A 24203-nucleotide genomic window follows, 5' to 3' on the forward strand; every position below is an offset into this window, starting at 1 on the left:
AAACCTCTGAAACTATGAACCAGAACAAGACTTTCCCTTTATAAACTGATTAGCTCAAGTACTTTTTCTAAGTAGTAGGAAACTGATTGATGCAAGAGGACTCAGGGAACCTATTCAGAGAATTTGAACACAAGACGGAGATATACAGAAAGCTGTTGTCTGATTTAGGCCTGAACAAATATACCCACTGTAGATTGGGAACTGAATCCAATAGAAAAATGCAAAAAAAAAAAAAAAAAAAAAAAAAAAAAAAAAAAAAAAGGGCTAGAATCCTGGAGAAGTCCCACAAAAGACCACCATCTATGTATGCAATCAACAAGAGCATTCTTTATTGCAGCATGCTGGAGCCGACCATCCCACACAAAGGCAAACTGCTGATGACCCTGAGAGGGGCTTGCAGCCTCCTTTTCAGCACAGCCAAGGGGAGGTCCTCAGGCAGTTAGGTCATTTTATCTACAATTGGCTTAAGTAAGTGGTGATCATATTAGTATGTTCTAATTGGCTAGGGCTGGCAGGAGCTGGTTAAGGCTACAGCTTTTCCATTTTAAGGCAGGCCTGGACAAGTCCCAGGCTTTGTCCTTATTTGGTTATCTGCTGACTGTGACTCAGGCCTGGCCTGGCCTGGTACTGCATCTTGTCAGGGGTGTTGGAGATTGATTGTCCTTTGTTTGTGGTTCTCTCAGAAACTGCTTGTTCAATCTCGGGAAACTGAAATTGAGGCCTGATCTCTGTCAGAAAACTGAGCAGCCTGTTCTGGCATCTGCTCGGTCCTTTTGAGGCATCAGTTTGTGCTCACAAAATTATTGATCATTTGATTGTTTCCAGAAGAGGATTTGGGCTACGTGAAAAGGATGGGCATGACTGGTCCTGAATTGTTTTAGATATCTCTTCTAACCAGGAGGCCTACTAGGGAAGAATTAAAGAAAACAAGGCTCAAATATGACTGCAGCTGATGGAGAAATCCTAAGTGCCTCTGCTTGCTTTAAGGAAAATACAAGAGATCTTTAAACATGTGTACATATTTCCACCAGATAACCAAGCTCTACACTGAAGCCAGTTTGCAAAGATACCAATTTACATAAAACTCATTCTCTCCTAATGTCTTCTCATTTCTCTTCTGATAGGTAGCACCACCCACCCCTTAACTTCTGAAGACTTCCAGCCGGAAGTAAGTCTGGGGTGAGTAATACTATCACCATGTAATAAACTGTAGAGATGGTGACCTTCATTCATAAACTTTGTTTGGATTGCATCCTAGGTGTCTTAGTTTCCTTTGCTGGTGCAGTAATAAAATACCTTGACAAGTGCTACTTAAGTGTGGAAGAGATTATTGGGCTCACAATTCAAGGTTGCAGTCCATCATTGTGGGGAAAGATAGTAGAAAATTGAAGGGGCTAATCACATCTACAGTCAAGAACAGACAGCAATAAATTCATGCATGTATGCTAAGTGCTCAGCTAAGCTCAGCTCTTGTCCAGGAACATGAAATAGTACCATCCACACCTCATTTAACCCAATAAGAGAATCATATGTCCACTGGCCAACCTAGTCTACACAGTTCTTCATTGAGACTCTCTTCCCGTTGGTTCTGCATTGTATCAAGTCTACAGTCAAAACTAAACATCACACCAGGATTTATTTGTTTTCTTTAAATATGCTCTAATACACCACGGGACCCAGGCAATCCATCCCAGGATTTCCCTCTGCTTCACTGAAAGTTTATGACAATGTCTGTTTTGTTCACTTGAGAGCATTATAAGCACCTACAATTATCACTATCAGTATGTTTATAGACTCGGATATCTTGTGTAAAACCATCATGGAAATTCACAGGTATGCTCCGATGAAAACATCACGTGGTAACGCAGTGCCCAGGCAAACAATGACGTGGCCTGGTCACCAGCAAGTTAATCAAGGCACTTGGGCAGCTAGCATTCTTTTATTCTGAGTCATTCCTGCACCGTGATGAGCTCTGCATGGATACTGGGATCAGAACCTCGCTTTGGGAAGTCATGGAAGCCCCTGAACCTCACTCACTTGGACCTTCAGAGAGGCACAGGGTCCAGCATCCTCCCACCAATCCCATCCAGCCGCACGCAGCCCGCGCGTGGGCGGGCAGCGTGGTGACGTCACCGCCCGCCGGGCGCGCCCCGCCCCGGGTTCGGACGGTCGCCAGGGGACGCTCGCGGGTCGGGTCTCCCTGGCAACCCGCCGCTCCGCCCCTCCACCCCTTTAACCTTTAGGCTGCGCGGTTCCGGGTCCCTCTCCGTCCCTGTCCCTTCCCCTCCCCTCCCCTTTGGGCCTGTCGGGACCGGAAGCGAAGATGGCGGCGGCGGCGGCCGAGCTGGTGATCGGCTGGTGCATCTTCGGCCTCTTGCTCCTGGTAGGGGAGGCGCTCCGAGTTCTCCCGGGGTGCGGAGGTGGGAGGTGGAGGAGGGCGGGCCGGCGTCGGCCTTGCCAGCCCGGAGACCTTCCTCGCCTGCCCTGCCGCTCTCTGCTGGGTCCGCCAGGATCCCCCAGAGGAAGGTGGGGGAGGCGCTGGCGCCCGACGTCTTCTTCCCAACTTCAGCAGCCTAGTCTAGCTCTTGTCTGAGGACGTGGCTGGAGGGTCGGTTTGGGGACGAGCGACCCTCGGGGTGGGGAAAGGCGCGGTGGCTTTGATCGCAGTCCGCGCCGCCTCTGCGCCTGCCTCCTGGGCCCTGGCTGGCTGGCTTGGTCACTTGCTTGTTTTTCTAAGTGCCCCATGTCCCCCGTGTGCTCCAGCCCTGGGGGGTGGTAAGCCCCCAGACTTCCCCAGGCTCATTGTGCCATTCTGCCTTGATGACGTGAGCGTCACGTTCTAGGTGTCACATTCCACCTAGAACAGTGTTGAGCAGGTGTGTGGCCAGGCGGCAGCCCTCCTGTCAGCCAGTGTTAGGAGGGTGTACTACTACCTGTCTGACCTCAGGTGCCTTCTTTCCAACCATCTCACCTCTGATTGTCCAGTGCACAAAACCCAACTGTCATGGCCCGGAGTACTCTGGTTATTGCTCTGCTACCCAAAGGCAACAGACGCAGCTTGTTTAGTTTGCTTTGGACCTTTCACGTTGTCAGACCCTTCCTCTACTCTTCCAGGACTTCTGTCCTGTGGTTACTCAGTGTTTGCATTTTTGAAACTCGTATGATGTAGTTTGTCAGATTCCCTAGACTGACACTTGTGTAGTATGTTCCGATAGTAAAGTGTTTCACCAAGAACCACACACACAACAGCATGTTCAGAGATCCTAAACTGAATCTTCAGTACAAATCCCATTGCTCTGGGCCATTCTCCGAGGGGGGAGGGTTGGAAACCCCAAAGGTTAGTGGTGTGCTCTCTGGAGCCACCAAGTCCTGTACTTGGAGAATTCACCGGCTTTTCCAGTCCATTTATTTAGAAGAAAATAAACATGTAACCAGTATGAAAGTATAGTGCGACTATTCTGATTAGTGAAAAAACATTTAAATCATGGTAGTTTTATAGACCATAGCAGGATACAAAGGGAATAAGAACATGGCTTTTATAAAAGGCTGGTAAGTGGGAAACATGGATTTTAAATATTGAAGGACAAAACACGGTTTGTAAGTGGAATAGGACTTGGGAGGAGACATTGTTGGAAGAAAGTACAGGTGGAAGTAGACTTTGGAAAGTCAATGAAATTGCATCAGGAACAACATGAGAATGACAGAAGAATGCAGAAATGGTGATTTATTAAACATTAAATTAATGTCAGTCTGTTCAGTGCTTGGCTTATTAGAATGGATCTGTGTTCGTGTCTGCTTTTCATGCAGTCGTGAAGTAAGTTAGTTTGGTTGGAATGTATGCACAAAATCTAGTCTAGCAGAAGTAGAGGACTGTTTTTGATAGCTGGAGATGTTCTTTGTGACTGCACCAAAAGTCACCAAGTGCCAGCTTCTTCAGGTTCTGTGGCAACGTGCAACCTAAAACAGTGGACGGATGTTGTCTTCGCTTACATTCAAGGCCATTAGTCCAACTTGTACTTTGAGTGAATCTTTTACTCACTCCTATGGGTTTTTTATTTTGTTTTTGTTTTTTAGTGTGATCTATATTTGCTATTCAGGAGGTACTGTTAACCAAGTGAGGAGCATCTTCAAGACATGAATACATTACATTATGTAATATCAGATGTTACATTTATTAAATCACCACAGATCTTGTCAGAAATGTCCTGAGAAGTTCTAAGTATTGACAAGTTGTCAAACTCACAGTACGGTATACAAGTTTTGCAAAATTCTAATTGTCATTTGAAAGCTTTAGATTTTAAATTAAATTTTACTTATTCATTTGTGTGGTGTATATGTGTGCTGGTCTGAGGGGACAGTGCAGGTGTGTGTGTGTGTGTGTGTGTGTGTGTGTGTGTGTGTGTGTGTGTAGCAAAGAATGCAGACTCCAGGGCAGTTTGGTTGTCTTGTTTCATGGTAATACATCAGCAGTTTAACCTGCAGTGGTTTATAAATCATGCATCCAATGTCAGAACTGGTTTTTAAAATGGCAAATGATATATTATTATGAGAATAGTTTTTGGTTTTTGAATCTCCAGAAAAACAGGGTCTGGGGACTTCACACTTGAGAACAAATGCCAATTGTATAAGAAAGGATCAAGTAATGAGTGTTCCCTTTTTACGATCTTTGACAAACAGAATGGACTTCAGTTTCTTGTGCCACATGCAGAGGAATTACGTTTGATCCCTTGTGCTCTTAATCTCTTCACACTGCTGAATGTAAGCACTTCCACTGAGATCCCCATATCCTCAGTAATTTGGCCTACCCCACCGTTCAATTGCTCATCCCATTAATACAGAGGCAAACTCCATGTCTGTAAAGCAAACTCACCTGTGTACCTTAATGTGTGGGCCTCAATGATGGATTTGTCACCACTGCGCAATCCGTGGGTCCACCTCATTGAAGTCGTTTGCCATTGAATACGCCCCCTGGAAACATCTCTGCTTCTTAGTGTGACAAAAGTCTTAAGTATTCTCATTCCTTCCCATACCCCGTTGGTTCCCAACCTTGGCCACTCATTAAAACCATCTAGGGAGTTTTTAAAACCCCAATGCCCAGAACAATTAAATCCAAATTGGGAAGAATTGGAGAACTATTTAAAACTCTTTCCTCGGTTTTAATAATAGCTTTTTAAAAGAAAATAAAACGCTCTGAGGTGTTTCTTTATGTGCCATTAACTTCAGTGCTATTTGTTAAGCAGTTACTATGGCTGTGCAGTATGCTACACAATAGCTCATTTAATCTGGAAAACCCATTAGAAGTTCTTATTCTCGCCTTATAGGTCAGGAGAAGTAGTTCACTTGATGATACAGTTACTGTTGTCATCTGTCATAACCTAAAGGAAAAAATGGGGGTTCTCTTAGAATAGTGGAAGTCAAAACCCCTTGCTCGGCAATTCTGCCTGGCAGCTCTTCTGTGACTTGTCTTTCTGAGGTTAGTAACATGCGTTCTGTGTGCTTCTGGTCAGCTTCAGCTTGGTAAAAATGCCAGTGTCTCCCTCCTGAAGTCTGTGTAGAATGTACTGAGCATTGAGTTAAGTGTTGTTAAGTATGGAAAGATAAGACCCAGCTTCCAGTGAGTTCAAAACAAACTTGAGGAATGTGTACAGAATTCTGAATTCACTTTATAACACTCATTACATGTAAATATAGCGTTTTATGGAAAGTAACTTTCTGAAAACAAACAAAAAAAATTAACCAGAATTTGAGCTTAGGTCATTTTTGTTGTGGTTGTATTTGTTTGTCTTCTTACTTATTATGTTTTTGTCCTAACATCTAGCTTCTTTTCACTTAAGTTTTCCTTCTTTCTGTAAATGACAGTGTTGAAATGAGAGCAGTACGAATGCCATGCAGCTTTGATGGATTTCAAATGCATTGGGCCAAGTGAGAGAAACTAGGCCCTAAAGAGGAGCTGTTACATGAGTACACAATGGCGTATGAGAACCGATGGAGACTGTAGGGACAGATCACAGGTAGTGGTGGGTAGGGCGGAGAACGCACAGTGGGGTTATCTACGACAAATCAGAATGTTCGTTGTAGTGGAACCATTCTTGGTACCTTAATTGTGGTAGACCTTGGATGCCACAGAACTAGTTAGATGGTTCAAAGTAAGTTTTTAATCTCAGCACTCCAACAGGTCTCGTTTAGAACAATGGTTCTTACTGCTGACTTATCAATTGGTTGACTTGATATGGCTTAGGAGATGCATACAGGTATTTAAAAACTATGTAGATAGCTCTACCTCCCAGGCAGGGCTGAGGGCACTGACTTAGCATGCATCGGCAACCTTGTATTGCAGAGTAGACCATAGGCGCTCCCAGTGCAGTACCTGACCATCACTGCCATGATCGTGTCCATTAACAGGGAGACGTTCAGAGCCCACCTGGGCCTCTAATTATGGACCTCTGGGAGGTGGGCCAGCACCCCACCTCAGCAGGCCCCCTGTATGATCTCAATGCTGCCTAATGATGCAGACTCCCTGGACCTATGTGTGATCTTTGCTAGCCCCTAGAGAGGTCCTAAGAGTGCCACTCAGCTAGAGATGTCAGCCTCATTACCTCTGGGCACAGTCTTCGCGGGAAAACTTGTTAGGCACATGAATCCATTCTCATTATTGACTTTTCTTAAATGCCCTTTAGAGTTTGAATTATAGCTTTTGTGCGGTGTTTAGCAGTTAACCTCTAGGTGGATGGCATCTGTGGGCTGTAATTTCTGGTACATTTCCTTTAGATTGAAGAGATACATTGGGGCATGACACTGTGTGTAACTATTAATAATGTCTGGTGAGGATGTATGCAGTTGTGCACTGTTATTCATAAGGTGTGTGGACTTAAGTAAAATTGTACTGCATTTTCATTCATAAATGGGCCTTAACATCCTTCTATCTTGTGCAGGTTAATGAAAGTTTTCCTTACACATGTAAAAGAACCCTTGGCCAAATAAATTTCAAATATGTCCTGACAGTGTTAAAGGATGTATAAGGTAACCATAGGCATTTCTTTTTTGCTGTGTTTCAGGCTATTTTGGCATTTTGCTGGATCTACGTCCGCAAATACCAGAGTCGGCGGGAAAGTGAAGTTGTCTCCACTGTGACGGCCATTTTCTCACTGGCAGTTGCTCTCATCACGTCAGCACTTCTGCCAGTGGATATATTTTTGGTTTCTTACATGAAAAATCAAAATGGTACATTTAAGGTAAGTATTATCGTGCTATCTGATTATTTTTTTCCTTGTGGGTACTTAGCAGTTGTTTCATTTAGCAAACCAGTGTCTTTTGTCGTCGTGTCGTCCCGTGTCGTCGCCCCCCCCCACCCCACCCCCCACCTAGGCATGTAGAGTCCAGAGTGTACGCACGCAGGTGCCTTTGCATGGACCGGTAGAGTCCAGAGTGGACATCAGACATCTTCCTCTGTCCCTGAACCCGAAGCACGGTGGTTAGGCTAGGCTGGTCTCACAGGCCTTCCAGCATCCCATCTCTGCCCCCACCTGCCCAGTGCTGAGGATATAGGCGTGGTTGGCCATGTGTGGCCTGCATGTGGGTGCTGAGGATCTAAACTTAGTTTCTGCTGCTTCCACAGCTAGCTAGCATTCGTTACCACTGAATGATCCCTCCAGTCCTGTTTTCTCGTGTGGGAATAGATAAGTATAGAAATGAATCGTCGAGGACGAGAACACAAAAGTGGTAGACTAGAGGCAGACAACCACCTTCTATGAGAATCATCAGTTCAACAACCCACTCAGCATCAGAAATAAGTTTTTTTTATGTGAAAATATTTCATTACAGTTGGTTTTATTTTAGTGCTTCTTATAATTCCTTTGCAGCATATTTGATTTTATTGACATTAATGCCATGAAGAAATGATTTAGGAGGCCTTTCAGTAGTGGTAGACCAGCATTTGCTTCCCAGAATCTTACAGGACAGAGAATAGTTTGCTGTGCTGGCTGCTAGACTTAGCTGAGGAAATCTGGCCAAGTTACTTAACTAACTTTTCTCTACTTTCGGTTCCTCGTTTTAAAAAGGAAGCACATGAATGAGAGGAAGTTCTTTTTCAGTTATGCAAATTTCTTTTGTTTCTTACTAGCTGAATTAAGCCTCTGTGAAGTGGGTACTGTATGTCAGTGTTTGGCGCATGGTACTTGAATAAAGCAGTAATTTTGAATTTCAGTAATTCGTAATGCTTTAATAACTCTGATTTTGGTCTAAATGACTTCAATAATTGATAACATTTTTGTGGCTATGTTTGGAGGTATTCTGACTGTTGCAGAGACTAAAATTCCTTTTTCTCCTGTAAGGCAGACTCCCAGTTAGTATTAATAAAGTCTTAGTGCATGCCAAAAGTAGTTTTGTGAAGAGGATGTTGGCATCTGCTGCATTGTGTCTATCTATTAAGTGTTTACATACATTGCCTTCCTTTGACCTCAAGCAACCCTGTGAGGTAGTAGATTAGCTGTGGCTTTATGGGTAAAAAAGCAAGACAAGACAGAGGTTCAGTCTGATAATATAAAAGAATTTGAAGCCCCCAAAGGTCTTCTTCATTAATTTTGTTTTTATGGGGGAAAATGCCCTTTTAAGAAATATACTTCTCAGTAGTTTAGAAAATAGTCTCTTACTGTCTTCATTTATTTTCATTTAATTTACATTTTGTGTTTTGCACTGAGACATTTTAGGAGGAAATTATTATTTTCAATGGTTTCATTAGATTTTCTGGGTTTTTTTTATTGTTTGTCAAGAAGTAAACACCCTTAATAATTTTGGATACAGGTAATTAATTTATCTGAGCATTGTGAAGTCATTTTCTCTGATGTCATTTCATTATTAAATTACATGAAAGTGTCTAATTTCTTGTGGTTGGGGTTGGGTACACAGCTGTGTTTCATAGATAAATGATTCTGACATTGTAAGAATGTGGGAGTGTTTTTATTTTTAAGTAGTATAGTGAAATCCAGGAAGTAGATAATTATAAACTTCTGGGATGTTTTTCTCCTTACAATCTGGGAAATTAATGCATATGTGTATGTATATGCACAACTATTCTGATACAGTATAAGCAGTGTAATTATCCCTTGTATAATTACTGTTTGAACTGAGATTGGTTTTAGTTTTTAATTTAGAAGATTTATTTATACATTATAGGGAACTGTTTTCATCTTGGAATTTCTAAAGTAAATATTTCTATGAGCATATAAACTTTGTTTTATTTTGTTGATTTTTGGTACCCATGCCTAAATGAGTAGTCTTTTTCTGGATCGCAGTTATTTTCGTTTTTAAAAATTTAGTCTGGATTCATTAATTTTTTTCTTTTCTCGGTGCAGTGGTGATATTTTATCTGTGTACCCCCAATAAACTTTATCTGAGGATTAGAAGAAAAAGCCAGCCACTATAGTAGACATAGAGGTCAGGCAATGGCGGCACACGCCTTTAATCCTATCACTTGGAAGGCAGAGATGTCTGGATCTCTGTGAGTTCAAGGCCACACTGGGAACAGAGCCAGGGTGGTGGCACACACCTTAAATTCTAATACTAGTTAACCATAGAGGTCTGAAGGTCTGTACAGACAAACAGGAAGTGACACAGCTGGGCAGGAAGAGGAAGTGATGTAGCTGAACAGGAGACCAAATGAGATAGGAGAACAGAAAGGCATATAGGCGTGTGTATACAGGAGGTAGATGGCTTTAGAGACTGAGGTGTTGGTGAGATGAGGTTAGCTTGTGGCTTTCCCTATTTCCCTGACCTCTCAGGTTTTCACCCCTATATCTGGCTCCAGGTTTTTATTTAATAAAACTGTTTAACACTTGTCCTACATGGTGCTAGGGATTGGACTCAGGGTTTAGTACGAGCAGGCAGGTGCTTCACCAGCAAGCTGCTTTCCTAGCCTTTGTGTTAGTTTAATTGGGGAGATTTTATTATACCTAGAGCAAGAGTTTAAGTGTTTTCCTTCTGGTTGGGGATGTAGTTCAGTGGCAGAACACTTGCCAAGCATGTGTGTGACCTTGAACTCTGGTTTCCTTGAATCCTGGTTTCCTTATCTTATTGTCTCTAATTTGTTTATATTTATATAACAATATATATAAATAAAAACAAAATATAATTTATATTTATATAACTCCTATAATGTAAATAATGTGGTAGTATTTTTTTCTTGGTAAACTTTTATTTGATTTTAAATTTTATTATTATTGTTATCATCATCATCTCAGTGTGTAACCCTGGCTGGCCAGAAGATCTCCATCCTCCCATTTGGGTCTCTTGAGCACAGGGATTACAGATAGACATCATCATCCTTATCACCCCCAGCCCCACATTTGTTCTCGAGTGCACACCTGCACTTTGTCCTTTATTCCTGAAATTTTGTTTTCATTGGAAGCCTCATATTTGCTACTCACAAAAGTAAAAACTGAAAAGATGGACAAAAGTTGTTCCTAACTCAGTCTTCTCTGCAAGTTCTTGGTGAGTTCTGTTTGATGCTTAGCGAAAGTCAAGTCCAAGTATGGAATGGTTATTTCTGTAGACTTTATGCTGCCATTGTAAGTTGTCATGTTGAGTAAAGGTGAGCTTCTGGCTTTGAATTTCCTAGTTGTTTTCCACACTGGAAGATACAATATCCTAGTGTGCATTTTTGTTCCTTAATGAATATGTCCTGTATACACTAGCTTTTGCCATTCCCACCTCATATACTTTGAATCTTCCAAACTCACGGGTTTGCTTTCAGAGGTTAATTATTTGTGGTGATTGCCAGCTCTGCGTAAGTACGGGTGCTGCTTCTCCCTGGGTGGGAGTCCACACTGTTTTCCCTGGTTCTGTCTAGCAACCCTACTGGGGTTCTCATCATCTTAAGCCGGGTGTGTGCAGTAATGCTGGAGTTGTTTCTGGTGACATTTTTTTTCCCAAATGTGATAATATGAATTAATTTAGCATAATAATTTGTTTCTAGCTTTAATGAAACAACTTTGCAGGTAAAAGTTTTGTGGTATAGGTGTGACAGTCCTATTAAATATTCATTTAGCCTTTATCCTTGGATAAAGATATACATAAAGTATACTGATAAAAGTTATAATTCGACACCAATGTGAACAATGTTGTTTTTACAGCAGGTGTGGATTTTAGAAAGAATATAAGCTGCAGCCTCAGAATGTCTGGGGTTTTGGCGCTTGCCATGTCTTCCCTCCCCTCCTGTCCAGTCACCTCACAGCTTATTGTTTTCATGTATCTGGTTTAACTCTACTCTTGTTCCTATTTTAATGGTGATAATGACATCCTGGAGCTTGTTTTCTCCCTGGAACCTTAAGAGTCAGTTCAATGAGGGTGGAGAGGTGAGGAAGTTGGGCTAGAGAAGCTGGTCGTGTTTCAGGAACTTTGGTTTACAGCAGTGGTTCTCAACCTGTGGGTTGCGACCCCATTCGCAAACCTCTATCTCCAGAAATACATACATTATGATTCATAGCAGTAGCAAAACTACAATTATGAAGTAGCAACAAAAGTAATGTTAAGACTGGGGGTCACGGCAACATGAGGAACTGTATTAAAGGGTCACAGTGTTCGGAAGGTTGAGAGCTGCTGCTTTATAGGGAAGTGGAATTTCTGCTTTCACTGTAGTGGTTATGTGCTCATCTCTGCGTGTGCTTTAGTGAAAGGTATTGGAGTTGTGTATGTTATGAATCAGAGAGGCAAGGTTTTTTTGAGACAAGAAAGGGTAGCTTTGCAAGTATAATTTCCTGAAGAAGGGAAGGGGCTAGAACTCTCAATCCGAATGTGACGGAGGAAATCGGGATCCCCTCTAGGGGTTCTTGGTCTCACTAATAAGAGAATTTAAGAATAGACTCAAATGGAAATTCAGGGACATTTTATTAGCATTTAAAAGAAAAACTCCAAGTCTGACCATCTGTAAACTTCAGCTGCTGCACTGAAGGTTAAAAGCCATACCATTTAAGCTGGCTTGGAGGGCAGACACATGGAGATGGAGGGACAGGGATTAAAAGAAATGTTGGGGGAACCCAAAGTGATAGGGAAAGCATGCTTAGAGATAAGAAGGAAATCAGTCACTCTAACTTGGAAAAGCAGGCTGGCTTACAGAATGTACAGCTGTGGCCTTGTAAGCTCCACTAGGAAAATACAGTATTTCAACAAGAACTCAAGATTCTGCCTATATTTTTAGTATGGCTTACAGTGAGCTCACTGTCTTTGGAGGGGTGGTCCCCTGACTAACTAGAATGTTAGGTCTCCATGTAGGCCACAGACCCTATTCTCTTGACCAGAAGGGGTTTTTCCTTAGTGGGGTTTTATTGCTACTCTAACAAAAGGGTTGACAATAAAGTAGCATGGCCACTTTGAAGGAAGATAGGCCTAATATTTGAGTACAAATAGAGGTCAGTTTTAGATCCTTTAATAAGTTGAATCAGTGTCTGTATTTTAGATTCAAACTCTGAGACCCACCTCTAAGTGACTGTTCCCCCACGGTTGGTTGGTGTTATACCCTGGGTAATCATTGTTGAAGATTCTCCTACACTAGATGTCTGTGGCACCGTCCTCCCCTCCCCCTCCCCCAGCTTCTGATGGCTCAGGGCATTGCCAGGTGCCAAGAGAGAAAGAAATCGCTCCCGACTTAGAATCACTTTCCCAAGGTGAGGTGATTACATGAGAATGGGGAGGCTTGGGTTGGAGCTCAAGTGGGACAGAGAGGTTCCCAAGTCGTTTGAAGAGTAGCAGAGGGAATGTATGGACATACCAACTGCGCCTTTCATCTGTGGAATCCATAACCTTTCTAAAATAGTCCAATTTGTTAGTCTGTAGTCCGACTTCTTGGTTGTTGCCCATCCCCTCTGGCTTTTAGTAACTGAAGTTCCCACTAGTTTCTACATTGGAAGACAAGAGTTTATAAAACATATCAAGGGCATAGCAGTTCTCAAAGTGTGCTAGAAGGAAGGCTGTTCAAGTCAGCTCCCCTGACGGCACGTCAGCTTCTCGGGAGGTTGAGAAGTGTATAAAGCAAATACACTAATAGCCCTTGAGCTCTGTTGTGTATTTTATACACTATATTTGTAGCTTTAAAATAATAACAATTAGACTGATCTATTGTCTTAAAAATTGGTTAGACAGAAGAGCCCTCTAAATTAAAAGATGTTAAATTTCAATGAATATTGGCCTTTGAATTACTATTCTTAATTTATATTTTGAAATTGGAATTTCAGTATATTTTGTGGAATTTCCAAGCTTTAACTTGAAGTGGTGATAGCACTTCTCCCTCGGGTTGTCTGGGAGACGTGTTGGGGCTTTGTATAATGGGTAACAAATAAAAAGAGAGAAATACAGCTATCCTCTAGTCCACTGATTTGATCATCTTAATTGAAAATTCTGTTTACTCTTCTTTGATGTGTAAGGAGTCACCAGGGAGGCCTGTCTCTGGGGAGCTGACACTTCCAATTGTGTCCGTTCTCATCTGGGTACTTAGGACAGTGGGACAAACCCGTTCTCCTTGTCATAGATGGCTCAGTGTTAGGCGATGGACCTCTTTACAGTTTCAGCCTCTCTGTGTTTGGATGCCTTCATTTTTTAAAGGTAGAAGTGAAGTGCATTTAAGCTGTTGCTTGTAGCTTGTTCTGTTTCCTTACTCTAAAGTACTCTATGGCATTTTTTTTCTTAAATAGCCTTCCTTTTTAGTATCTACATGATATTTTAAGGTAAGAATTTATGATATACATTTTTTCATCTTTCCCCTGGACAATGATGTCTCCAGCTTTTTTTTTTTTTTTTTTTTTTAAACACTACACTGAATATTTTTTGGTAAAGAGCCCTTAATCAAAATCAAAGGTGTAGGCTGGAGTTTACTGGGATATAGGTTCATCTATAGCTCAACTGTTTTTCTTATGTCTTGCTCTAGGGCAAGCAGAATAGTCTTGTCAGTAGATAAACTAGGTATCAACTAGGTGTAAGCAGTTCATAGGGTGCTAGAATATTCTGACTGCTGAACACAATAAGACTGGGTTCCTAGGTCTGAGGAGAAATTGAGTCTTCCTACCCAGCTCCTGGCTGGGAAAATGAGGCCCAGTTTGGGCTTCTTGGTTGCCAAAGAACTCAGTAAGACTCCTGAAGTCATCCAGTCATTTATTGGACAGTACTATTCGAATACTTTATGTGCTGTTTCGTGTCTTGATTTGCCAGATTATTTTTATGTTGGATTTAACTCAGAATGTGTAGGTCATAGCTCATCTTGCCCTTAATGTTTTAGAGATGGTTTTTCCACCACAGTTTTGAACTGCTTGCTATTATCGGAGTGTTAAGTTGTGGAAAGTGGCGGAAGGCTCCTATTGAAATAACATTGTGATGTTTCATCTGTGTAGTAATTCAGAAATTTCTTACTGTTGATCCCTTTCAGTTTTTTTTCTTGCCATTTGTCTTTTGTCAAATGACTTAGAATGTCTACTTTCCATTATACCTGAGTTCTGTCTCAACGGGGTACCGGTTTTATTCTATGCAAATGATGAATTTGAATTATGTTTTCTAAGCTTAGCAATTTAAATAACAGCCGTGAAGGATGATTGCAAAGGAGTTTCAATTAGCTTTTAGGTATTTTTTTAAAAGGTGTAGAACATTTGTGTCAGTGATGGGGCTGGTTAGCTTTTGTCAGCTTGACACAAACTAGGATTACCTGGGAAGAGGGGCCCTCAGCTGAGAAACTGCCTCCATCAGATTGCCCTGCAGGCAAGTCCAGAGGTCATTTTCTTATTGATTGAGGTGGGGGGGGGGGGGGCGGCCCTCATGGGCAGTGCTACCCCTGAGTAGGTAGTCCCGGGGTATATAAGGAAGCAAGCTGAGTGAGGCATGAGAGCAAGCCGGTTGGCTTTGTTCCACCATGGTCTCAGCTTCAGTTCCTGCCTGGAGTTCCTGCCCTGACTTACTTTATGATGGACTGTAACTCCTGAAGGGAAATAAACCCTTTTCTCCTCTGGTTTCTGATAAGTGTTTCAGCACAGCCACCAAAACTGAAACACAGCAGTTAGCTTGCGTCGGAAACAGTTGAAGGGAGAACGGGGCTGGTTTTAGTCACGTTTCAGTGGGTTAGTCACGGACTTGGACAGACATCCTGGTGTGGGCGAATGCAGTGGAGAGAAGGCAAGCACTCCTTTCTGTCTTAATCTGGGGCGGGCACCCAGCCCATGGGACGGTGCTGCGCTCTTTCAAGGTGTCTTACTCCCTCCTTAATTCTCTCTGGCAACACCTTCACAACATACCTCAGCAGTCTGTGAGTTCTAAGACCCAATTCTAGACATAGCCAAGTTGGTAAGGAAGACTGCCATGATGCCCAGATCTTCCTGCAGCACAGACCAGAGCTATTATTCTGCACGAGTTCCTCACTATTCTCTGTTGCTCTTAGGACAAAATGCAAAACACTGCCACTGACCCACAGGGCCCTCCAAGGTTAGCCTTCCTCTCCCTGCATTACCTGTGGTACCTGTCCACAGCTCTGGTGAGTCTGCCTTGAGCTGCTTGGGGGGATTTTTCTTTACCCCCAAGCCTGCTCTATATATTCTGCTCTCTTTTCCCTCCCTGGATCTTCTTTTCAGTTTTCCAAGACGGTCCTCTCTTCCTTGAGTCACCTTTTAGGACAGTTTTGGGAGATCACTCCTGATTGTCTGGTTTTCCCCACAACTCCGTTGCCGACTCAGATTTATGTATTGACGCGTATTTGTTCGTTTGTCATCTCATTTCTTGTAGAGACTGTACTTTATTTGAGCCAATGACAGACCCCAGAGATGATACTCAGGCGTACCAAATCTTAACTTTGCATGTTAGACAAAATTGTTGTCAAAGGCAATACATTTACTGTTTCCTTTTACCCTAGGAGTGGGCTAATGCCAACGTCAGTGTGCAGATCGAGGACACCGTTCTGTATGGCTACTACAGTAAGTACCGTTCAGTGTCATTTTCTCTTCCGCCTGCCAATCAAATTTAGAGTCAGGCTACATGAAGACTCTTAGTTTGATATCAGTTATGAGAGTGTAGTGTTGAACACGAGGAATAAGTAATGTGCAGTTGTTCTTAATATTCTAAGACATTTTAAATCTACTCTCTGTTTATTAAAATCACTTGTAACTCCTCTTCAGCGTCATTTCATCAAGTTACTTCAAATCTCCTGCCTGTGTTGTGTTAAACTAGCTGTTCCCTCCCCTTGTGCTCTGTGTTTGATACTTGTGTTTTCTAGCATTCCTTCACAAGCCTTGAGGGTAGGAGAGTGCACTCTGGGAGTCTCTGCTACTCTGTGGAGCTGCTCTAATCCAGGGGCCATGGCGGCTTGGCCTCTTTCTGTCCCTTCCTCCTCCTGTCCTGGTATTTGACTGGAGAAGGTGTAAATAACCATCTAAATGCTTTCTTTTATTTGAATAGTCCCAGAGTCAGGCTTTCATAAAAAGGTTTAAATATATATTCCAGAAGGGGATGCCGTATTTTAAAATCAGTAAATCAAGATGTCGAATAAGATTCTAATAGGACATTATATTGGAAACTGAAGGAATAGTTAAGAAAATTTTACGGCATTGACTTATTTGCCTGTGTGTGTGTGTGTGTGTGTGTGTGTGTGTGTGTGTGTGTGTGTGTGTATGCGCGCGCGCGCGCGTAGGCACATGAGCGCTACTATGTGCATGTCAGGTTGGAAAAGAACTGGTGGGATTGGGTTCTTTCCTCCCATCATAGGAATCCTGGGTATTGAACGCAGGTTGACAGGAGTTGAGGCCACACCCCTTCACTCTCGGAACTATCCTGCTGGTCCTAAGCCAATGATTTTCTTTTTAAGAGGCTTACTTGATTTTAATTTAGCAGTTTGGGTTCTAACCTTTATCTTTTCTCCTGCTCCAGAAGAACCATGAAATCCCTTTGGTTTAGATTTTTAAAGTATTTATATATAATGTATTTATTTATTTCTATTTTTTATTTACTTGTTTATTTTTAGTTTTAGAGCTTTTTGAACATTTTACAAGCGTTTAAGAGGAAAACACGGTGCAGGTTAGGAGAAAATCCCAGCAGCTGCCAGGAGAGAGGAAGAAATGGTAGTGCCTTTTAAGAAATGATAAAGCCCTCCCAGGAATAGAGGTGTGCTGCTAGTCAGCTGAGGAAAGAACCCACAGCCCCAATGCATGGTTTAATATTTCTGGTTAATACATTAAGTGTATGCTATAAATATAAATAGTTCTGTGTGAAGTTTTGAGATGATACGAAGGACCTCTTTAAACATTCTTTTAAGGAACTGGGTCTGCCTCCTGTTACAGTAGTTACCACTCTGTACATTATGTGACAAGATAACCAAAGTTGCTAGTCAAGTCTGACTCTAGAAACCATATCTTATCATTGAACTTGGAGGCCGCTGCAATGACCTTTTGCTGCCAAGAGCACAAGATACTTGTCAACCAGGTTTTAGTTTAGGCAGACTTGTAACTTTGATTCCATCTACCTGCAGAGAAGGATTTTAGTATTTTTTCTGAATCTTTCCAAGGATATTATCTGTCTTCTGTAGGATAAAGTGTCCTGGTCTCATTTTAAATGCAGAGGAAATAAGTTAATTGTTACTATAATGATATGGCGCTTGGGAAGCCTTGGCGGGCTGGACCGAGGTGCCCCGTGGTAGGCATGCAGATGCAGTGGTGGGTGGCATAGCACATTGGAAAGTCACTCACACCCCAGACACAGCGTCCATGTGGAAAGGGTTTATTATAGAGATAGAGAGGGGGGAAGGGGGAGAGAGAGAGAAAGAGAGAGAGAGAGAGGAAGAAACAGAAAGGGAGGGAAAGAGGGGAAGCGGAGATGTGCACACCTCATGACAAGGAAAGGGTAGAAGGGTGGGGGAGAGGAGGAAGAAGGGAGGGGGTTTTCCTTAAAAGAGGATTTATATCAGGACACAGGGCAGGTCCCCAAGGGGCAGGCCAGAATGCCAACTGTTACTGAGAGTGGGATGCCTTAGATGTTGAGGGCTGAATTCCCAGCAGAAGATGGGGGTGCTGAAAAATCAATTTTCTTGGTGACTGAAGCTCTGCATCAGATTGCTTGTTGGATTGCCAGATTCTGAGTTCAGTCCCTAGTATACACACACACACACACACACACACACACACACACACACAACCACACACACACACACACACACATACACACACACACACACACTGTTAAAACAGCTGAGTCAGTCATTTACAAACACAATTTTGAATGACAGTGTGGATAATATTAATGATTGTTGTCTTCTCTCTTGTGACTGTGGCTAGCCTTGACTCAGTTTGGCTCTAGCTCTGAGCATGACAGGATTGTGCAGCTTCTAATAGAGTTACTGTCCCCAAGCCCAGCTGTTTCTTCTGAAATGTTAGGTCCAGTAGAATTGCCTATTAGATTTGCTCCTGGATCTTAAGATTCAAAACATCCAAGACATGGTTTAATCATAGTCCCTGTTAGAGTCTGCTATTCAGAATCTCATCTCTGTTGGTGTGTCAACACATTTTTATTGTTAACCTTGCTGGATACCCCTCCTGCTCTTGAGAAGGGAACATGAAGTCTCACAGTATGCTCACCCTAGCAGAGGTATGCTCCAGGACAGAGGGAAGAGGGTAGAAGCAGCAGAGCGAAACCAGTGAAGTTCAGGGGCTCTCTAAGCAGACAAGAAAAGTCCAGACCACAGACCAGGTCATGGTTTATGCACCTTTGCAAAAGGTCAGGGGCAAACACCTCTGTGTTTCCTGCAGCTTCACACCCATGTATTTCATTTGGTTGCTTCAATAAGCATTTGCTGAACAAAATGGTTTTTGTTGTTGCTGGCCACTGAATCCCCAGCCTTGAGCATGGGAGGCAAAGGACTAATGAATACTGCTAACACTTAGATCCCAACACCCCAGACTAAACTGACCCAGGTAGTGATGGTGCACACCTTTAATCCCAGCACTCGGGAGGCAGTGGCAGGTGGATCTCTGTGAGTTTGAGGCCAACCTGGTCTACAGAGTGAGTTCCAGGACAGCCAGGGCTACACAGAGAAACCCTGTCTCAAAAAAACCAACAATAACAACAACAACAAAGAGCAAAACTGAGTCACCTGTGCTAAAAAGTCTCCATCACTAACTTGGAACTGAATTACTGGAGAGCAGGAGAGAGACAGTGGCCCAATGTCCCAAACAAGTCGCTATCAGTGGGCACGGATGCAACAACTCTCTCCGAGCCGATGCTCATCCACCTAAGCAGGCTGAACCAAGCCCATCAGTCACTTCCTGCAGTTCTGTCTCCTGTCCACCTTACAAGGGAAGTCACCTGACATGTCAGTTTACCTTTTGTTCACTTTCTTTCTTTCACTGCTGTCTGGTCTGTCAAGCATCTGCTCAGCTCACTGAACACTCATTCTGTTTTATGGACTGAAGTTCTGCCTGATTCTACACCAGCAAATAAAGCTGACTGAGATCTTTAAAAAAATAAAATTAAATTAAAAAAACCTTGCTAGGCATTGAAGACTCTCACACTTAGGATCTTAATGTATTTTCCTGACCGCCTCTTTTCCACATTACTTTTGTTACAAATGATGTTAGTGGTGTTGGTGGTCATTATGTTAGTGAGTGGCAATGCCCAAAGTAGATGTTACAGCCTTAGCTGGGGCTGTTTGCTCTTAAGGGAGCGAGGTGCTTCCTAGTCAGTGGTTCTGGGAGTATAACTCATGGGAATAATTAATAGTATTAAAACCCCAGCACAACTTCAAGATCATCTGGGACCTTTTAAATAATATAGAATTATTCCAGAGAGAATCTGATTTAGTGTGAATGTCTTAGTTAGAGATTCTGTTGTTGTGAGGAGACACCATGACTACGGCAACTCTTTTAAAGGAAAACATTTAATTGGGGCTGGCTTACAGTTCAGAGGTTTAGTCCGTTATGATCATGGTGGGAAGTATGGCAGCATGTAGGCAGACGTGGTGCTGGAGAAGAAGCTGAGAGTTCTACGTCTAGAACCATTGGCAACAGCAGAGACTGCCACACTGGCCAGGCTTGACCATCTAAGACCTTAAAGCTCTCCCTCAGTGACACACTTCCTCCAACAATACCATACCTACTCTAATGAGGCCATACTTCCTAATAGTGCCACTCCCTGTGAGCAAGCATTTAAACACATGAATCTATGGGGGCCATTCCTATTCAGACCACCACAGGGTATGGTAGACAGCTTGGTAATCCATAGTAAAAAGTCATGATTCTCACTTAGCTCTCAGGTTGAGAAACCGTGGTATAGTGAGTGGCTCTTCATGTGACATCTCATGTGCTGTGTGGAGAGAGATTTAGAGGCTGCACACAGTAACACTGAATTACTGACATCTAGTTTGCCTTCACTTGTCTTGGAGTTTCCAACATATACAAAAATCTGTTTGCAAATTATTTGACAGCCATTTTTCCTGGACTATTGGGTTGATATATGTTCTCTAAGCCGAGCCCAGCTTTTAGGCTCAAACCAGTTCCTCTGCCTTAGCCTGTGGATGAGCAGGACTACAGCTACACACCACTGTGCCCAGTGTCCGTGCCCATGTCTGATAATCTGCCTAATATACTCCAGCCTGGATAACCATTGTTTATGTCTCAGTTGTTTTCTCAAATTTAAAAAAGGGGGTGGGATTAAAAATTTGGATAGCGAGGCTCACTTCACAACTACAGTAGCACACATACTGCTGAGCTGTTGTGAGATGTGAGTGTCCTTTACCGTCCTTTACAGAGCATTGAAGGATCCATCCTCAAAGGTGGGTATTTAACAGGCATTTTGCTGCTTCCCGGGGGAGACTGAGGTCTCCACCCTTGTCTCCCTCTGAAGGATACAGTGGTTATAATATAGTCTGGATGCACTGTTGTCATCCCTTCTAAAATCCAGGGTTATCCACTGTTGTTCTGCATCATGCCTCAGCTCCAGTGTAAGCACAACAGAAAGGCAAATGCATCCCAGTGTCGGGATAACTAGTGTCCCTGCTGCAGGAGAAACGGTCCCCATGGGGACATTGGCGAACCTTCTAGAGACCACATTCTTACAGATCTTCTCTTAAGTTAATGGAATTGTGTGTTTTTTTTTCTTTTTCATAGACAGTTTCTACAAGTAAGGCTGACTACTGTTGGATAGTCAGTAACAGGATAGCTCCCAGCACTGGTCCCTACCACTAACTTTGTCTGGTGACTGAGGTTGTCTGCAAAGATGTCTCCTGGAACCTGATGGAGACTGAAGGGTACCCTGCTGGTCCCTGCCCCTTTGCTCTCTAGTCCCAGGGTCTTGAATGCAGAAGTTCCACATAGGGGTGTTTCTTACCCAAAAAACTTGAAGGATTCTTTTACCTGCTTCTTGATGTTTACATATTTTCTTCATACTTCTTTGCAGTAGAACAGACTGCTGTTAGGGGCACTTTCATTTTCAGTTCCACTTGATTTTTCTGTTAGGTCTGGTAAGGAGTCCTCCTTGTCCCTGTCTTAGTCACTGCTCTATTGCTATGAAGAGACACCATGACCAAAGCAACTCTTAGAAAAGAAAGCATTTTACTGGGGACTTGCTTACAGTTTCAAAGGGTTAACCCGTGATCATCATGGTGGGTAGTATGACTGCATGCAGGCAGGCGCTAGAGCAGTAGCTGAGGACTTTATATCCTTATCCACAGGCAGAGAGAGAGAGAGAGAGAGAGAGAGAGAGAGAGAGACAGACAGACAGACAGACAGACAGACAGACAGACAGACCGACCAACTGACCCTAGTGACATATCCCCTCCAACAAGGCCACACCTCCTAATCTTTTTTATTTTTCAACTGGTGACTAAGTGTTCAGATATATAAGCCTATGTGGGCCATTCTTATTCAAACTACTCCAGTCCCTCAGGTCTCAGTCTTTCTCTAACTAACTCCAGTGTTTCAAATTGACTGTCATCTTTATCTTTCTACCTTTTCTTCACTGTAATTTTTTGTTCTCTTCCCTTTATTCTCATGGTTGCTTTAACCATACTTGAAAAACTACTATGACAAAGCCAATCGTTTTCTACCTACCTTTGTATAGAATTTCATTTAAATGAATTTCCTTTGCTTGATGTGTGTGTGTGTGTGTGTATTTATTTTATTTTTTATTTTTTCCAAGCCATTTGTTTCAGGTTTTGGACACCTGTAGAGGTTGTAGAAATGAGGAATGCCCAAATCCTAAATGGGAATTTATAGAATAATTTTTTTATTCTGTTCATCTGTCATTTTCCTCTTGGTGACCTCCAAATACTTTCTCCTTGGCACTGGTTAGTTCAAGTGACAGTATTCTGTTGATTTTTACTGTTATATTAATAGGCTATAGTTTATTAACCATGTTAACGGTGACCACAGGGTTGTTCTAAAACACATCTTTCAAAAAGATTTATGTATTCATTAAATAATTTGGTCAAATTGCTTTGCTTTCTATGGATGTTCCTATAGTGTAAACAATTCTAGATTATTAGCAAGTCAGTAGTGAAAATAGAAGTATGAAAAAGTACACATATGTAGGTAAGTTATCAAAATGTACTTATATGTAGGTGAGTCATGGAACTAAGGGAAGATAAAGTAGACCAGGAAGCTTTCAACTTTTGTTTCATTGTATGTAAATGATTAATTTAGCATAATAATTTGTTTCTGGCTTTAATGAAACAACTTTGCAGGTAAAAGTTTTGTGGTACAGGTGTAACAGTCATATTAAACACTCATTTAGCCTTTATCCTTGGATAATGATATACATAAAGTATACTGATAAAAGTTATAATTTGACACCAATGTGAACAATGTTGTGTTTGCAACACGTGTGGATTTTAAAAAGGATCTAAGCTGCAGCCTCAGAATGTCTGGGGTTTGGGCGCTTGCCATGTCTTCCCTCCCCTCCTGTCCAGTTACCTCACAGCTTATTGTTTTCATGTGTCTGGTTTAACTCTGCTCTTGTTCCTATTTTAACGGTGATAATGACATCCTGGAGCTCGTTTTCTCCCTGGAACCTTAAGAGTCAGTTCAGTGTGGGTGGTGAGGTGAGGAAGTTGGGCTAGAGAAGCTGATAGTGTTTCAGGAACTTTTTTTATAGCAGTGGTTCTCAACCTGTGGGTTGCGACCCCTATGGCCCATAATGTTCTCTGCTTCTTCATATCTGTGCCCTTTGTTGCCCGTTCCTCTTGTGTGCTGGGCCTAGTAATTTGCTTTTAACAAAGAAAATGAAGCAAACAATGTGGAGTATCACCTCTGAGGTGGGGCTTGTGTGTGCTCCCTGGCTCTTTTCTCTTGCTTGCTTTGATTAAACATGTTGCCTTGCAGTCTCCTGCCTTATATAGAGTGGCTCACAAAATAAGGGAATGAAGCAGCTTCCAGGCACAGCCAACAAGGAATAGAATAGACAACACTGAGTGAGCTCAGAGGCAGATCCTCCCCTAATTGAGCCTTGCAGTAACTGCTAGTTGGCCAGTTGTAGCCGTGGGAGAAATTCTGAGGAAGACTGCTTGGTTAAACTTTGCTCGTCGTGTTCACGGCCCATAGAATCGATGACAGTACATGTTCTTCATTTACTTTCTGTGTTTTTTCGGGTGATGCTGTTTTCTCCTGGATCTCATTGTATAGTCCAGGCTTGATTTAGAGTCAGAATCCTACGTGTTGGGATTACAGGTGTGTACCATTGTGCTGGGTTTTACATGCCCTTTTCAGCCACGAAGTTTATACATTGCCATCAGTATCTAGTATTTTCATCATTATTTGTTGCTGTGATGATATATATATATATATATATATATATACATACATACATATATATGTGTGTGTATGTATATACATATATATGTGTGTGTGTTATATATATATATATATATATATATATATATATATATATATATATATATATATATATATATATATACCTTGCAGGATGTCTTAAGCTCAAGCTTGAGAGGCCTCCGTCCAGGGTCAAATTGATTGCTGTGGGCTTGAAGTCAGGCAGAGAACATCATGATGGTGGGAATGCAGTGCAAAGTCACTCACCTCCCACTGGCTTGATGCACATGAATGACTAAACATATCCTCTTCAAGACATGCATCCTCCAGTGGGGGCCACTCTCAAAGTCTCACCTCCTCCTGACAGTCCCCTCAGATTTAAAATAACCATCGGGTTACACTATTAATTAGGTCGGAGCCTCCATGATCTGCTTC

General features: G+C 42.3%; 1 protein-coding gene across 1 annotated transcript in view; it reads left to right on the plus strand.

Moving 5' to 3' along the window:
• The first annotated feature begins 2098 nt into the window (after nt 1–2098).
• The window catches only part of Lmbrd1 (LMBR1 domain containing 1), an 87104-nt gene continuing 64999 nt past the window's right edge, over nt 2099–24203 (plus strand). Inside the window, exons 1-3 of the mRNA XM_042265628.2 lie at nt 2099–2383; nt 7056–7232; nt 15875–15935. Coding sequence (XP_042121562.1) covers nt 2324–2383; nt 7056–7232; nt 15875–15935 — 298 coding nt within the window. The 5' untranslated portion in view covers nt 2099–2323. The remainder of the gene's footprint in view (nt 2384–7055; nt 7233–15874; nt 15936–24203) is intronic.

This window comes from Peromyscus maniculatus, chromosome 21, assembly GCF_049852395.1.
Source record: "Peromyscus maniculatus bairdii isolate BWxNUB_F1_BW_parent chromosome 21, HU_Pman_BW_mat_3.1, whole genome shotgun sequence".
NCBI classification, from domain to species: Eukaryota; Metazoa; Chordata; class Mammalia; order Rodentia; family Cricetidae; genus Peromyscus; species Peromyscus maniculatus.